Source organism: Galeopterus variegatus, unplaced genomic scaffold, assembly GCF_000696425.1.
Source record: "Galeopterus variegatus unplaced genomic scaffold, G_variegatus-3.0.2 Scaffold1978, whole genome shotgun sequence".
NCBI classification, from domain to species: Eukaryota; Metazoa; Chordata; class Mammalia; order Dermoptera; family Cynocephalidae; genus Galeopterus; species Galeopterus variegatus.
Window position 1 is genome coordinate 46,368 of NW_007728089.1, and position 13,792 is coordinate 60,159.

Below are 13,792 nucleotides of genomic sequence, written 5' to 3' on the forward strand. Positions count from 1 at the left end.
TGTGCCTCCGGGCCAGCCCTGAACTGTTGATTCTAACCTCCTTTGTCTAACAGGGGTTGATTCTTTTTTTTTTTTTTTCCTTTTTGTCTTTTTTCGTGTCCGGCAACGGGATCGCAACCCTCGGTGTTGCTCCCACACCTCGCTCAGCCAGTGAGCGGGAACCGGTCTGTATGTGGGATCTGAACCCTCGGCGGGAGCACCACCGCGCTTCCCAAGCGGCGCACTGTAGCAGTGCACCACCGGGCTGGCCCTAACAGGGGTTGATTCTGTCTCACCCCAAGCCACTTTCAGAGCTTGACATGTGTCCTCTGGAATTTGTGGACCAGTGGCTGAAAAATCCAAAGGCAAGAGAGTGACCCTCAGCCAGATGCCCAAAGAAAGCCGAGTGTGGGGGAGGTAACTGCCCACCCAATGGTGTCAGGGTGTGGGAGGAAGGGGTGTTTCCTCAGGCCAGATGGGAGCCCCAAGCAAGAGAACCAGGATGGGCCATCTCAGACCCTGTCCAACAGGGCCACCTGGAGGGGCAGTGGGACTTCCACAGAAAGGAGGCTGGATGGAGGATGACCTCCCTATGCTTAGGGACTGCAGAAGGAGAAAGCAGCTACCTAGACAGATCCCCTTACCCAGGGCAAGTGACAGTCCATCAGCACTGTTGGAGTTTTCTGAGAACTTCTGAAAGCTCTCCTGAGAAGGGCCAGTTGAAACATATGCCCTGCCCAGAGAGTAGGGAGCACCCTAGTCCAATAACATTTTCCCTTTCTCTCTCTGCATGACCCAACCCTTCTGAGGTCAGAACCCTAATTTGCCGAGCTGGAGGAAGAAAGGAGGGCTGTGCTCTGCTTTCCTGCCACCAGGTGGCACACATGTAGCTGGCAGCATGGGGGGGAAGCAAGTTTACTCCAAGTTCACAGTTTTGATAATTACCTATTCAATCTTCATCTTATAGATGCTAAGGTACCTACTTTTGTTGTAAGTATAACCAAGTTTGTTTTTAACTCATCCACATTATGAGTTCAGGCAAAATCTGTGTCCAAGAGCCCCTAAATCTCACTTTCCCTCAGGCTTCTTGATGCAGTGAACGTAGGCCACCCAGACCCCTCCCCAGCTCCTTGGCCCCAGGGTGGTGTGAGCTCGTGTCCCATTTTTATTGACACATGTGGAGGAGACGCGTTGGATCAGTGGGGACACCCTGGGAGGGACCTGGAATTCCTGCCAGGGAAGGTTCACCTTACACAAGGCTCCCTCCTTCACAAGGGAACTGGGTTTCTGAAACACTCCTGTGTGTCTGGGCCCACCTGCCAGTTGAGGTAGGCAGGCTCCAGGCTGGGTGACCCAGGAGGTGACCCTCACCCCTCACCCCTCACTCCACAGTCTGGATGACTTTTAAAATACCAGTTCGACCCCTTCTCTGCTCAGCCCACCAGTGGCTTGCTTCCCTGCCCACCAGCCCAGCCTTGCATCCCAGGGCTGCCCACCACTCCCTGTGCCCGCTGCGCTTGTGCGTTTCTCCCGTCCTCAGGTGGTAGTGAACCTGCAGAGTGAATGACAGGTGGCCTCCCAGCCCTGATCTGGGGTGGGCGCTCTCCAGGTCGACTTTCCAGGCTCCAGAAGCAGGCTGCAGCAGGCCGGCAAAAGAACCAGTCCCTAAAGAGCCCAGGGTGGCCACCAAGAGCAGAGCCTCAATATGGGGTCCCTAAACACTGTGATCCTCTTACCTCACCAGCAGTGTCCCCAGTCCCTGTCCTTCCACCTGTCTCTCATGCCAGGTTAACTTCTGTCTTGCCGTCTCACCTCCTTTGACTCGCTGCCTCCCTGACCTCTCCTTTCTCATCAGAGAAACAGCCAGGGCTCTGCCAAGTGTGACACCCCACCCACCTGGAACTGCAAGCTGCTTTAGGGAAGAGACTGTCTTAGGCCCCTGCTGTGCCCTCACTGTGGCCAGGAAAGTGCCGGGCACACAAGAGGACCCTCCAAAATATTTGGGAATCGATGAGAGAAGCAAAAATGTATCCTTGCAAATGGCTTGGCTTGGAAATCCAGTGCACTGTGACTTAGCAACAATGCAAGTTGCGATTTAGAAGTAAACAGAGCCAGAAGTACACTCCTCCGTTAGCTTTGAAACATGTGAAGTTGGTGTCCCCCGATTCTTGAGGAAATCCAGCGTTCCCTCTGAACTTGACCTTGCCTAAACAGGGCTGCCATGGAGACTTTATCCACAAAAACAAAAATTTCATCTCATTAACACAAAGTTTAAAATGGTAAGTTAAAAAAAATCCCAAGGACTTCTTTTTACTGGAAAATTCTCTTATGCTAACAAATGTAACCATTGTAAATACAAATAAACAGTAATTTTTACTCTCCTGTCTTATGTGTCATGGGGAAGCCAAGCTAACAACTGATGTGGACACAAGCTGCTGGGAGGAAGAGGCCTGGCCACGTGGCCAGCAGCTGCCCAATTCCTGGAGTCCCTTAGTCCAGAAGGATCCCCAAGATTCTGGGCCTTGTTTGCCTGAGAGGTGGTGAGTGGTGGTATGAGGCCATTGCTCGATATGTTAATGAGTAAGTGACCAAATAATGAATACCCGCAAGGTTAATACTAGCCTGTTTAAAGAATTTCACTTAAAATGTAGGCAATTATGAATATTTAAAATATATATAAACTACTATCTTCATAACTAATAAAATATAAAATAGCATACTATTATCTTCATAATTGCCTACACTTTAAATATATACAAACTATTATCTTCACAACTAATAACAAAACAGTATCCATGTAAATGAGTAGTGTGATACACACACACACATGAGAGGGCACTTAGAAAAGGTCATGGAAAGGTTCACATTATCTTTTAATTCTATTTTTCCATGAACTTTTTGAAGTACCCTCACATATATATAAAAAATAGTAGCATATATATCTTGATATATAGATATCCCCTTTTTCCATTATTGGGCTTGGAAAATAGTGGAAGTATATAAAAATAAAAGTAGATCTTATAATTATTCTGTTTAGAAATAAAAGTAGAGTTCTGGTCAAGATGACGGAAGAGGCAGTCCCCAGCGTCACTCTCTTCCACAAAACAACGAATTTACAAGTATAAAAATGTAACATCAGCCAAGCTGGGGTCACTGGAGTTCAGGTGAAGAGGAGGAGAGACCTACGGAACTCATGAAGGTGGGAGAAACTACGATGAGAGAAAGAAAAACTGCTCTCAGTGTTTCAGGCCGCGGCCACTTTGATGCTGAGCACATGGAGCAGGAGCCAGCAGAAGCCGCAGCTGTGCCTTTTAGATGGAGTTCCTTGGAGGCGGCAGGGGAGAAGAGGGCCTTGGTGGCTCCCAGGACAGCAAGACCACTAATAGGGTGCCCGTGGACCCACACAGGAGCAAGGAGCCAGAACAGCTGAAAAAGGGGAGCCATTCAGAGGCTGGTGAGTCATCGCAAGGGATCGGCACAAGGTCCGTCCCATGGGAAGTGTTTGGAGCACGGGCAGTGGGGCAGACGGGCCCACTGGGAGAAAACTGGGACACAGCAAGGACAGCTCATCTGCCCCCCAATCAGAGCGGGACCACTCGGAGGAGACTGGTTGGGAATGCAGAATCGCATGAGTATAGTTTGATGAAAAGACTCAGGCCCAGATCAGAGTTTCTACACAACCCAGGTGCACCAGGTCTCTGGAGAGCCCAAAGTACCTATAAGGTCAACCATTAAACCCTGAGCTGCACAAAAAGCCTTCCCTAGGGAAACAGCAGCAAAGCAGCAATTTAGCTCAACCACAGAGCTCAAGTACTGGTTCCCACAGGAAGTTCCCCCATGTTAGAAGTAAGCAAAGGACAAAAAATTCGTTCTGGCCCAGGCACACCAACAATGTCTTGGGGCCCACCAGGGGTCATGAGGCATGGAGCCAGGGGCAGGACCCCTGCCTGCAACCACTCACATAACCAGCACCTTGGGGCCATACCCAGGAACCCCAGGATTGAAGCTGGGACCGGACCCCCACTCCCACATCCAGGCACACCACCAATGCCTTGGGGCCTGCCCAGGGACCCCAGGCTAGCAGCTGGGGACCGGATCCCCCTCCTACACACAGGCACACCATGACAGTGCCTCAGGGCCCCACCCAGGAGCCTGAGGCATGGAGAAGGGGACTGGACCCCCCTCCCGCAACCAGGCACACCTCACCAGTGCTTCAGGTCCCACACGGGGACCCAGGGTATGCAGCCGGGGATCAGCCACTCTCCACAACCAGGCACACCGCCAGTGCCAAGGAGCATGCCAAAGTCATCTCCTCCACGTGGGTGGGCCACCACAGCCACCACGATGACCATGGCTGCTGTGAAGTCAGTTAGATGCCACAACCACCATGTAGATGGTCCGCCAGCCACTGGAGTGCGTTGACACAGAAGAGTCACCGGCAGAGGTAAAGAAAGGAGGAGGATGTCTCTCTCCACACAGCCCATTTCAGAGTGATGGAAGAGACATCTGCTCTATGACTGTATTCAGGGACCTGATCATGCCTCTCAGCATTGGACAGATCATTTGGGCAGCAAATCAACAGAGTAACCATTATTCTTTCAGGAGAGAAGAAATCTAGGGTGATTAGAGGGGGGATGGGGGAGGAAAAAGGGGATGGGAGGGATTGGACAAGGGGCATAAAGAATAATTACAATTTGTAACAATATATATGCTAGTAATATTGAATTGATCCACATATCTCAATGTTGAACCCCCAAATATGTATAATTTTGATTCAGTAAAAATTTTTTTTAAAAAAGTAGATCTTACTGACTTATAAGTCAATAATGATCCCTCACCCTTCCCAGATCTCATTATTCCCTCAATTATTAATTGAAAAATGGTTGTTTTTGCCAGTATTTACATGACCAAGTACACTAGCAACTGGGTATGGTAATGAAGTCAACTTCTTTATAGTTACTTAATCTGATGAGCACTTCCACACCACATGCAAACTACAGTTCCATTTGCGAATTTCCCGGGAGAGTAAAAAGTTCTGTATATGAAACAGAATATAGGGTCAATCGTATCTAATTTTAAATATTTTAATTTATATACTTTTATGAATATAGGTCCATAAGAAATCCACTTTTCAGATTTTATTTCATTACAGAATATATTTGATAAGGAGACATACAAACAGATGCATCTTTAATGCACGTTGTTCAGTGGCGCCCTGCACTTCTGCAGCAGGCTGGAGATGCCATAAAAAAGGTTTCCACTGTCGCACTTAGTCAGCCACTCTAAACAACCAGTGCTGTAGAGTTCAGATAATCCAATTCATTTACTTGCCTAGAAGTGAAAATCTCAACATTTGTTTCAAAGTCTGTTTATTACTCTTCTATTTAAAAATCCGAGATACATTCTCCAATGTAAACAATAAATTTCAATCTGTCACACTATGGATAAGGCCTTCTGGACAAATTTATGCCACCTAAGTTTTACTCATAAGAGCACAATCTTATTTCATACGGTATCGTGAGCCATCCATGCACAAAAGACAGGAGAAGAAGCTGCCCTTAGTACCTGGTGGACCTTTCGAGACTTTTCCCCTCCGCAGGTTTATGGTACACTTAAGAGATATCTTTTTGACTTGTCTACTTGGTCATAAAATACAAATGTACAATGTCCATAAGCATAAAACAGTAAAGCCTAGCCTTACATATTTATTATGAATTGCTAAAATCCTATACAAGTACAATGCCATATCATGCCAATTAATATACAGAGGAAGGTGGCTAATGTCTCACCATTCATCAGGGCACGTGGACAGGGGACAGAGGGGACCAATTCACGGAGGTGTTAAGAGGCTGACTGCATTTCATTAGGCAGGACCGTCTCACTGAAACTCTGAAACGCTTGTATAACCTGCTGAAATATTTAAGTTAATTTGGAGTAGAATCTGCTCAACACAAAAAGAATACACCCTTTTCTCACCAGCCTCCCAAAGGGAGAATTGAATGAAACCTTAGAAAATGTAACCAAATAAAGCCTCATATTTGTATTTCCTGACCAGCTGTGCAAATCACTATCCACTCTCTTCTCAAGCAATTTATCCTTTGAGGACCCACTACTGGAAAGCGATCATTCAGTACCTCATTATTATAAATATTTGACTTAGCAAGCTAGATGGCGACATAGTAAAGACTATATACAATATTTTAAAAGGCATCCTGTGAGCATTTTGGAAGAGTTCATAGAAAAGTCACTACGGGTACACCAGGTACTTCTGTTGTCACCATAAGGTCAACTCTGGAGCCTCTCTCATATTCAGTGTGCACATTTCACACATCGCACAACGAAAGTGGGAACGGAACGGGGTCTCTGACGGGACACTTGCTGACTCACTAAGCTAAGGTGACCGGCAGAGGGCATAGTTTCCTGAGGTTTGTAAGAATTTCTTAAACAAAACAGAAATCACAGTGACCGAGCGTGATGCGAGTCTGTCTTCCCGTGCATGTTCTGCTTCTCGCAGTCCTTGCCGGGGACTAAATGACCCGCCACTGCATGATGCTCGTGTCTTTCCCGCCTGTGGAGATGAGGTGGCTGTCTTCACAGAGGAAATCGACGTTGGTGACATGGCTGCTGTGCCCGCCATATATGTGGCTTGGAGCCTGGAAAAGAATGACACGGGGGAAAGCTTACTACAAGGCAAACTACTTGGAATTGGAAAGTGCTAGAATTCTAGATTCATTCCTTAACTCCTCAGCTCTCCCCTTCACTCAGCAGCTCTCATCGTACATCTGTTCTGTGCACAGGACACAGGGAGGACACAGAAGCAAACCCCACAGAGTCCCTGTGGTCTCGTGTGGGGACAGATACGAGCAAATGACTGTCCTTTGCTGAGATACATTCAATACCAGATGGCTGCACCATGCATGAGGTCGGCCCAAAGGCGGGAGGACCAGACGCTGGGGCTGAGGGTCAGGGGTCTCCTCAGTGAAGGAGGGTCAGGCTCAGCCCGGGCGGGCTGGGATAGAGGGAGCCATGGGGAAGGGAGAGGAGTGAGGCCCACGAGGCTACGGTGGCAGATGGCCTGATCCAAAGGGCTGTGGATGTCGTGCGAGGGTTTCCCGGGGCAGTGGAGCCCCGGGAGTGCTCAGAGCAGCAGAGAGCAGCCTGTGTGCACCTCCTGGCTGCCAGCATCCACCCACAGCCCAGTTCTACTCTGCTTTCAAATCAGGGCAGGCCACAGGGGCGTGCCCTGTGAGAGATTGGTGAAAAAACATGTCCGGTACCCTAAACTGGGAGCAGGGATAGGAGAAGAGGTGCACTTTGCCGAAGTCGTCGCCCGTCGACAGGAGCTTCTTCTCGTGGGCCCGACAGACAGCGTTGATGTCGGTTCCGTCTGAGCCTTCTGGCCACACTCCTGAAACACAGACCACAAATAGCACTGCAACCACCAGAGACACAGGCCACACCGCGCAGGAACTGGCCATGGAGCTGTCATGAAAATAAAATGGCCTCAAGTCCAGGCTTCGGAAACAAGGGCCCGAAGGATGCTAGTTGCAGCCCCAGCCTCCCCGTGCTTCCAGCATTATCTCACTCCCCGCGCGTCTTGGGACACCGTCCAGCGCGAAGCCCTGCTCCACTGCATGTGGCAGCGAGGCAAGCGCCTGACTGCCCACCCCTTTCAGGGTCCTTCTTTTTATTTTAAATTTGTTTATTATTATTATTATTATTATTAGCTTTTTACATTCTAACATGTTGTTGCAGAGCAGTGGGAAGGGGTGGGGGAAGGGGGGATAGGGAAATGCAGGTGGGGGTGGGGGGCTGGGCTGGCCCCCCGCCTCTGGCTTGGGAGCCTGGGGATTTCTGGCAGCTGCACAGTTGGTTGTCAGTTGTTGCTGGGGCGTGGCTGAGGCTCTTGGCCCCCACCCCCAACCCCCAGCTTGGGGTTCAAGGGGCTTCTGGCGGCAGCAGTGAGGTGGTCGCAGGATGCTGATGTGGGGGGGGGACACGTGGCTCAGGGCCCTTCTTGATGCTACGGCAGAGAGAGTACCAGAAACCCTGCTTCTGAACATGGTGCCTTTCCTTTCTCCCCAAAGCATCTGATGGGAACCTGACTAGTCCTCAGGCCTGCCGTTTCCTAAACCTTTTTTAAAAAAAAATAAATAAATAACTCTTTACATGTGAGAGTCTCTCTAAAGGACTTTGTAACCCTGGTCTATGTGTACCTTTCAGATGCTTGTCGGTGTGAGCTCTTTGTGGCCATTCCCTGCGTGGTGGCAGCTACCTTCCATTACTGGCTGCAGTGTCGCTTGCTGTGGGCTCCGTAACCTGTGCTCAGGTGGGCCTGGAGCACAGTTGGGGATGTGGGGCGCTGTTTCCTGACCATTCCTCTGGGAAACCCTTTTGGTCTCAATAACTTTGGATGAGAGAGCTGGATAACAACAGTTTCTCAACTGGCAGTTCTGGAGTAGACCCAGGGGCTCCTAGCATTTAGCACCAGAAAATAGTAAAATGCCAGCTCTAAGGAGATCTGTGAATTCTTACCAACTTAATGACTTGTGGTCTTACATAAAAAGATTATAAATACTGCCTTTTCTTTTTTATTCTACTACATAGTGTTAATTTAGGTTATTTATGAATATATTTCTTTCTTTTTTTTTTTTGTCCTTTTTGAGACCGGCCGTACTGCGCTTAGCCAGTGAGCGCACCGGTCATCCCTATATAGGATCCGAACCCGCAGCGGGAGCGCTGCTGCACTCCCAGTGCCGCACTCTCCCGAGTGCACCACAGGCTCGGCCCATGAATATATTTCTAAAGTGAAACTTGAAGGATGTGAAACATTTAGTGTAGGGACCAAAAAAATATAATCATCCTAACAAATGATTAATAAATTGATTGAGTGCCTTCTGGTCCATCTAGGTAAATCTGGCATAACTTGATGTTAAAAAATTCTGGAGAACTGTCTCAAGACCCATTTTGTGCAATGGAAAAGGATTAAAAACCCATCTCTCTAGCTCTTCTTGACTGGCCATAACCTGGCAAGCTCTGGCCCTGCCCTGGGGAGCTGCAGGGAGTGTGTCTTATGGGGTCACACTGCAGCTGAGTAGACTGATAAGACTGGTGACCATGAGATCTCATAGGTGTTAGAGAAATATTCTAAAAGTAGATATGTCTTGTGTTTGAATCCAGTGAAATCTGCAGAAAACTCACCAAACACATGGAATCCCAAAGTGCAGGTATAGGTAGCCCATTCGATGTCTCTTGTAGTTTCCACACTTACAACCTGCTTACAAGCAGAGGGAACCCCTGGAAAAAGCAAACACAATCTGGTGATGTCTAAGCCAAGGTCCCCATTGCTCCCCTGAGCAAGGCTGAGCCCGCAGAGCTCTCCCAGGAGAGGGACACTCTCCTCTTCTGGGCCATGGGAACCATGTGCACAGCTGTCAGCCCCAGCCAGGGCACCGCCTCCGCTTTGCTTTCTTCCCGTTTCTTCTCTGAGTGTGTTTCCACAGACTGGCTTCTCTTGTCTTTGACCATCCTCTGGTTCCTAGGCCTCCAGTTGCTCTGTACCCACTGGGGCCCTTGAACACAGCTCTGCCCTTGCTGCCGGGCTCCCCAGCCCTCCCCCAATATATCCCCTGCCCCTCACCCCCCAGTCCCTGCAGTTCTGAGTTGGGAATGGAAGGTTATGGAAACAGCCACACCAAGTGCCTACAGCCTCCCAGGTGCCTTGTATGTTCCCCACATGAGCTCTCACTAGTGGAGTATGAGACCATGTCTGAGAAGATTCTAGACCCTGGGACTATCCCTGAGAGCCATCACCCTGCTTCTGCGCCTGGGCCAGGCAGGACCTGGGGAGGGGGGAGAGAGAAGGCCACGCGGCCGCCTTCCCCTGGAGGGAGCTCACTCCTGGCACATGCTTTTCCTCCTTCCCTGCCCACCAGCAGCCCTGCCTGTCCCAGGCTTCTCAGCAAGCAGGTGACACGCCCAAGTAGGTGTGGCTTCCTCCCCACCACTGGCTCCTGATGCCTGCGGCCTGGCATCCGATCTCTGATTTCCTTATCTGTAAAATGGGGATAAGCCAGAAGGTGCTGTGGATCATATGAGAAAGTGTAGGTGAAGAGCACTGCGTTTTCTAGTAACTTCCAGCTGGGTGGAGACCAGGTCTTTCTCTTGCCCCAGGACCCCCTTGCTTAGCCCAGAGCTTGGACGTGGCAGGTGCTTGGTGTGAGTTTGGGGAATCAGTGCATGGCATGTGGCACATGCTCAGTGAGTGCCAGCTGTCATCATCTTCCCATTCCCAGGTCCTGCCTGGCCCAGAGACAGGCTGGGGAGGGGTTGGGAGAGGAGGACGAGGGGTCCCAGGGGCTGTTTTCCACAAGCTTGAAGGTCTCTGCCCACTCAGGGTGACACCTTTACAAGGCTCCTCTCCTGCCACATCTTCCAGCCTCTGGCCTCTCCCTGCAGGGCTTGGCCTCCTCCTCGGGGCAGGCCCTGCCTCTTCCCCTCCACAGGGGCCCACGATCAGCCTGAACCCGAGGCAGCTCAGCGCCAGGCAGGACCCAAGAGGCTGTGCAGCCCAGCGGCTCTGTTGTACAGGGAGGGAACGTTTGATGTCAGCTAACCGCCAAACAACTCCTAGGGTGTCACTCACAGTAAAGGATTTCATAGTCTCCAGAATTTGACACGAGGAATTGGGAGTTTACGGACCAGTCCAGGTGAGTAATGAAGCTGGAATGACCCTGGGAGAGAGAAACATTGTATGAGTTTCACATGTCTTATTTATGAGGCGACTTACACTGTACTGATGGAATTAAGTGCCTTCGTGCACAGTCATGACACTTACCGAGCACTTGCCCACTCGCGCGTACTTCCTGCCGTTGTCACTGACTCCGTAGATATAGATACAGTTGTCATGAGAGCCTATTGCTAAGAAATTCCCATCTATAAAAATATGACAAATTACAGTTCAGATGTTAAAAGTAAACACTGTGTTCATTACAAAGGATAATGCTAGTTGTCCCTATAGATTTAAACAAAACAGCCAGCTTAATGAATTATTTCGAAGAGAAAAATTTGCTTTTGAATGAATCCAAACCACTCCCAAAGCTATCTTTTGAAAAATACATACCTGACCAGATTATAACATATGTAAAGACTTTTAAAATCTTTTTTATAAATTCTTTTTATAAAATTTTATAAAGTCTCATAAAACCCTTCCCTGGTCATACCTGTCCCCACCTCTGCAGGTGGAGACTTAATTCCTCAGTGAGGCCACAAGGCCCTCCAGAAGGTGGCCCTTCCAGCCACGCCGCCCATCACCGAGCATAAAGGCTCTCCCGTGCCTCTGCAGCCACTGTCCCTCTGCTGGGAGGGCCCTTCCACCTCTCTTCCAAGGGGCCATCACCTAGTATCTTCCTCACCCAGACTTCCACCTCCAGGACAGCCAGGAATCTGGCTGTGATGCTTGCGCCCAAGCACGGGGAGGGGGTGCATTGTACCAAAAACCGAGCCCATGCACGAAGCCGGCAAATGAACGTGCTGCTAAAGGAGGAAGACGTAGGACATGCTGGAAACAGCCTGGGAAAAGGTCAGACTTTACCGAGCCAGGAAGCAGAAAGGACAGGGAACAAGGTCGGTCCCAGAATGAGATGCAGAGCAGAGGGGTCTGCACACCCGGCTGGGGCTGCAGACAAGTCCTTACTCTCCCTGAGCGTCATTCCTCCACCGAGAGAAGGTGGCCAGCAGGGCCTTCGCCTAGCAGTCAAGAGGATTCACTTGGACGATGTTTGTAAAGTACCTCGCGGTCACGGGCGCATAATAAAGCTTCTTAAGGGTTTCCCTCCCCACTGATTTTCCTTCTTCTGTGGTGGGAATCCTACAGGAAAGAGCGTGGCCTGGCACCATCAGGAAATGGTATTTTAGGAAGTCTTGGCATAGGCCAGGTCAAAATAGGCGTGTTGGCAAGGTTGAGGCAGCCTGTACAAATCAGGCATACTGATAGAATGGGGCAAATGAATTTTTTGCTGGGGAAAAAAAAAGGACTCCTGAAGGTGGGTACTGGTCATCATTTGCAGCTGACGGTTCTAGAGAAGGCCGGGCTCTGCACGGGAACCTCTGTCCCTACACTCGGCTCCTCCAACCTGTCACACCCTGGCAACAGCAATGAAGATGACCATAGTCACTAAATGCTACTAATCAATAGCCGATGTGCCAGGAAGACAGCGGAGCATGTTCATGAGAATGTGGGCGTTCGATCAGAAAAACCTGGGTTCAAATCCTAGCTGTTTTACCTACATTCATTAATAAATACATAAAAACCAACCAGTTTTGGTCACTACGCTAATCAGAGGCCAGACGAAACCTAGGAATGGCCTATTTCTCAGGTCCTACAAAGCACTTTTTCCCCCTGTAATCAGCTCTCCTCTCCCCTGATAAATGCCTCATTCCCCAGCTCTCAGAGACTATGAAATTCCTACACTCACCCCACTGAAATAAGCTGGCATTTGGTCCAAAATGAAAACCAGCTGGAGACCCCACAAAGAGAAGAGAGCAAGAATCCAGTCACTCAGGAGGAGGACAAAATTATAGCTATTTTTTATTGATTACATACTCTGACCAGGTTTGGAGCTGGGGACTTTCACATAGATCGTACTCAAGTCAAATAGCACCTAAGCAGAGGGTACAATGAGTCTCGCTCTGCAGATGAGGAACCTGAGGCTCAGGAACTTGCCTAAGGTGACACAGCCAGGTGAGTGGTATAAGAGGGAAGTCCGCACGCTTGGCTTGTAGGGCTCGGAATGACGAGTGGGAGCAGGTGGCAGAAAAGCACAGGTCTTGGGTGCAGCCGCACAGCTACCGAGCATCCTCCCTCCCTGTCACACTGGGCATTCTGCTCTGGGCTCAGAGCTGCTGTATCTGCACAGGAAATAGCACACAGCGTGGGGACACTATGTGGCAGGGGAAAGAGGCTGGTGGCGTCACACTGGGCATTCTGCTCTGGGCTCAGAGCTGCTGTATCTGCACAGGAAATAGCACACAGTGTGGGGACACTATGTGGCAGGGGAAAGAGGCTGGTGGCGCAGCAGGGGCTGGATCACAGCAGGTCTCCTATGCTGGCAGATGAGGTGGATTTGATCCCGGAAGCGACATAGTATATACCAGATTCTGACTTATTCTAGCAAAAGCAGAAAAAAACCCACATCTCAAACAATGACATGGATAAGATGAACGGACAGAGGAATACGCCTGCATGACCACTGCACCTAGTCCCTCTGATCTTCTCTCTTTCATCTTCACATTGAGATGTTTATCCTAGTTTTAATAGGCTGAAACTGGAACAGGCAGGCTCAGCATTTGCAGTTGGACTTAATGAACAGGAAACTATTTCCCTTCTATTTTTGTTATTCTTTTTTTAAAAAAGTACAATTTTAATTCAATCAAAACTCTATTTTTTCCAATCACAAAGTGCTGTTTAAGATTCCTGATATGCATGTTAAGTACAAGAACCATCAGTACTACACTGCTATATTTAATGAATCCTGTGAGGGGCTGGCATTTTGCCAATCACCAGAGTTGACAGTGGTTTCAATAAAAATTCATACAACATTAGCTAATTGGCATAGGACCATCTTGTGTAAAGTATTTTATAAATGAACAGTAATTAATAAAATGTGACCGGAATGGATATTTGATGGTCCATGGAAATTCTCTAGGTTTGCTGTTCTTGGAGCACCAAAGAATCCCCCTCAACCTCTCTCTCTGGGTGATTCCAACACACACCCAAGGACTCTGTTCACTGTCTGTTGCAGGCAGGCACCTG

General features: G+C 49.1%; 1 protein-coding gene across 3 annotated transcripts in view; it reads right to left on the reverse strand.

Moving 5' to 3' along the window:
• Positions 1-5,049: 5,049 nt before the first annotated feature.
• EML1 (echinoderm microtubule associated protein like 1) overlaps positions 5,050-13,792 on the reverse strand; it is a 90,023-nt gene continuing 81,280 nt past the window's right edge. For all 3 annotated transcript variants that reach the window (XM_008579905.1, XM_008579907.1, XM_008579904.1), the window contains 5 exons: positions 10,817-10,914; positions 10,625-10,712; positions 9,181-9,276; positions 7,257-7,387; positions 5,050-6,632 (listed from right to left, as the gene is read on the reverse strand). In XM_008579905.1, the coding sequence (XP_008578127.1) occupies positions 6,507-6,632; positions 7,257-7,387; positions 9,181-9,276; positions 10,625-10,712; positions 10,817-10,914 (539 nt within the window). In that variant the 3' untranslated portion in view covers positions 5,050-6,506. The remainder of the gene's footprint in view (positions 6,633-7,256; positions 7,388-9,180; positions 9,277-10,624; positions 10,713-10,816; positions 10,915-13,792) is intronic.